This window comes from Clinocottus analis, unplaced genomic scaffold (assembly GCF_023055335.1).
Source record: "Clinocottus analis isolate CAN_PGR_092001 unplaced genomic scaffold, fCliAna1.0.p SCAF_1, whole genome shotgun sequence".
Taxonomy (NCBI): Eukaryota; Metazoa; Chordata; class Actinopteri; order Perciformes; family Cottidae; genus Clinocottus; species Clinocottus analis.
In genome coordinates this window covers 21,473,095-21,475,014 of record NW_027175820.1, presented here as the reverse complement: position 1 = coordinate 21,475,014, position 1,920 = coordinate 21,473,095, and the positions used below count along the sequence as shown (strand labels likewise).

The 1,920-nt window shown below is 47.4% G+C and overlaps 1 protein-coding gene across 1 annotated transcript; it reads right to left on the bottom strand.

Annotated features, from left to right (window-relative positions):
* Positions 1–268: 268 nt before the first annotated feature.
* On the bottom strand, positions 269–1,491 carry rxfp3.3a1 (relaxin family peptide receptor 3.3a1). The gene has a single exon (XM_068574517.1). It carries the CDS (start codon positions 1,489–1,491, stop codon positions 505–507), a length of 987 nt encoding a protein of 328 aa, XP_068430618.1. The 3' UTR covers positions 269–504.
* Positions 1,492–1,920: the final 429 nt, after the last annotated feature.

The window sequence follows — 1,920 nt, the reverse complement described above, 5'->3', positions numbered from 1 at the left end:
CTGACTCACTAGAAACACACCACTCTAGTGGATATTTAACAAGCAATGCCACACAAGTGTAATACTGAAACACAAAGTTAGCATTTCTTCTGCGTAAAGACCCAAACCAGCTATACACATAAGACAAAAACATACATGAAAACAAATACAAATAAATAAATATATATATATATATATATATATATATATATATATATATATATATATATATATATATATATATATATATATATATATATATAGATATAAGAAAAAACAATATGACACATATTTATAATAGAAATTGCCACTTTACGCAGGGTTTTAAAAACAAGAAGCGTGGATGAAAGTTACATTTTTCCTTAAGCAGAATGGAGTAAATAGTCCCAATCCTTCATCGTGTTGCTGGTTCTCATTGCTCTGCAACAGCATTGCTCCTTCGCCGTGCGCACTCGGTGCGTCTTGGTTTACTGTTCGTCAATTCTTTAAATAATTCACAAAGCTCCAAATAAAAAAAAAAAAACATCATCCTCTGTGTATCAAGCTCCTCAGTTTATTCCTGAACTCCTTCCTCATGAGGCAGTAAATGATCGGGTTCAGACAGCTGTTGGTGTGAGCCAGACAGACGGTCAGAGGGAACGCGTACGTGTGGACTATGTAATACGCTTTGTCCCAGTTGGCGACGTTCAGCTTGACCAGCACGCTCCACAAGGTGATGGCCTGGTTCGGCATCCAGCACAGGAAGAAGGACAACACCACGATGGTGATGGCTTTAGTCACTTTGGACCTCCGTTTGGGGTCGCTCGTCTTCATGCTCCGATGGCTGATGAAGCGCAGCAGCATGATGTAGCTGATGGACACGATGGACATCGGCAAGACGAAACCTACAAGTATCTTCTGTATGTGATACACTGCCAACCAGTACTGCCCACCGGGGAACCTCAGCAGACAGAGCTTTTCTCCGGTCACGTTGCTGACAGTTGAGAAAATCGCCGTCGGCGCAGTCGCCAGCGTCGCCAGTGTCCAAATGATGGCGCAGGTCCATTTGGCGGAACAGGATTTGCGCGCGGTGCTGTTCTTCAGGGCAGAGGCCACGGACCAGTAGCGGGTCACGCTCATGGCGGTGAGGAAAAACACGCTGGCGTACATGTTCATCACGGTGACCGAGAGGATGATTTTGCACATGGCGTCTCCAAACGGCCAGCTGAAGTCCAGCACGGTGTCCACGGCCCAGAAGGGCAGAGTGAGCACGAACTGGAAGTCCGTCACGGCCAAGTTGAGCACGAAGAAGTTCACCGTGGACTTCTTCCGCTCTTGTTTGACCCTGATGAAGAAGAGCACCAGCATGTTGCCGATCAGACCCGCCGCGCAGACCAGAGAGTACACGAAGCAGATGAGGAACCTCAGGATCAGGCTCCCGTCGGCCGTCACGTCGATGTCCTCCAGGTTGCTGAAGTAGTCAACCTCAACTAGAGAACTGTTCAGACACACGCTCTCATTTTGCTCATCCATGTTGTCAGCAGCTCAGACACTTCCCGGCAGTCTGTGTTGAAGATGGATCAAACATTTGTGTCCAAGTAGAGCTGGAATCTAAGAGTGACACATTAGTTCACGATGCATCCAAACCCCCGCCTTCCTGTGATGCCCCCCTCTCTCCTCTCATCAAAATCCAACACCCCCCCCCCCCCCCCCAGTTTCCAACTCATATAGCGCAGCAGAGAATGGCGGATTGAGTTGTCTACTGGTTTGACGCGTTCATCAGTCTCGTGCGTAACGCAGTCTCCTCGTGGCACGAGGCGTCCCCCATCACTTTCAATCAACAGTTAAGCATCAACATTAATCATTTTACATGTTTGTATTATATACAGCTCGTGTCAGAGCCAGGGAGGCGTCGGCTGGAGTTGACAAAGCGTGCGTAATTGGTTTGGTGCCATCGCAGCG

What these genes read in the sequence shown, in the direction of transcription:
- rxfp3.3a1 (XM_068574517.1), bottom strand. Translation starts at nt 1,491, where the DNA reads ATGGATGAGCAAAATGAGAGCGTGTGTCTGAACAGTTCTCTAGTTGAG.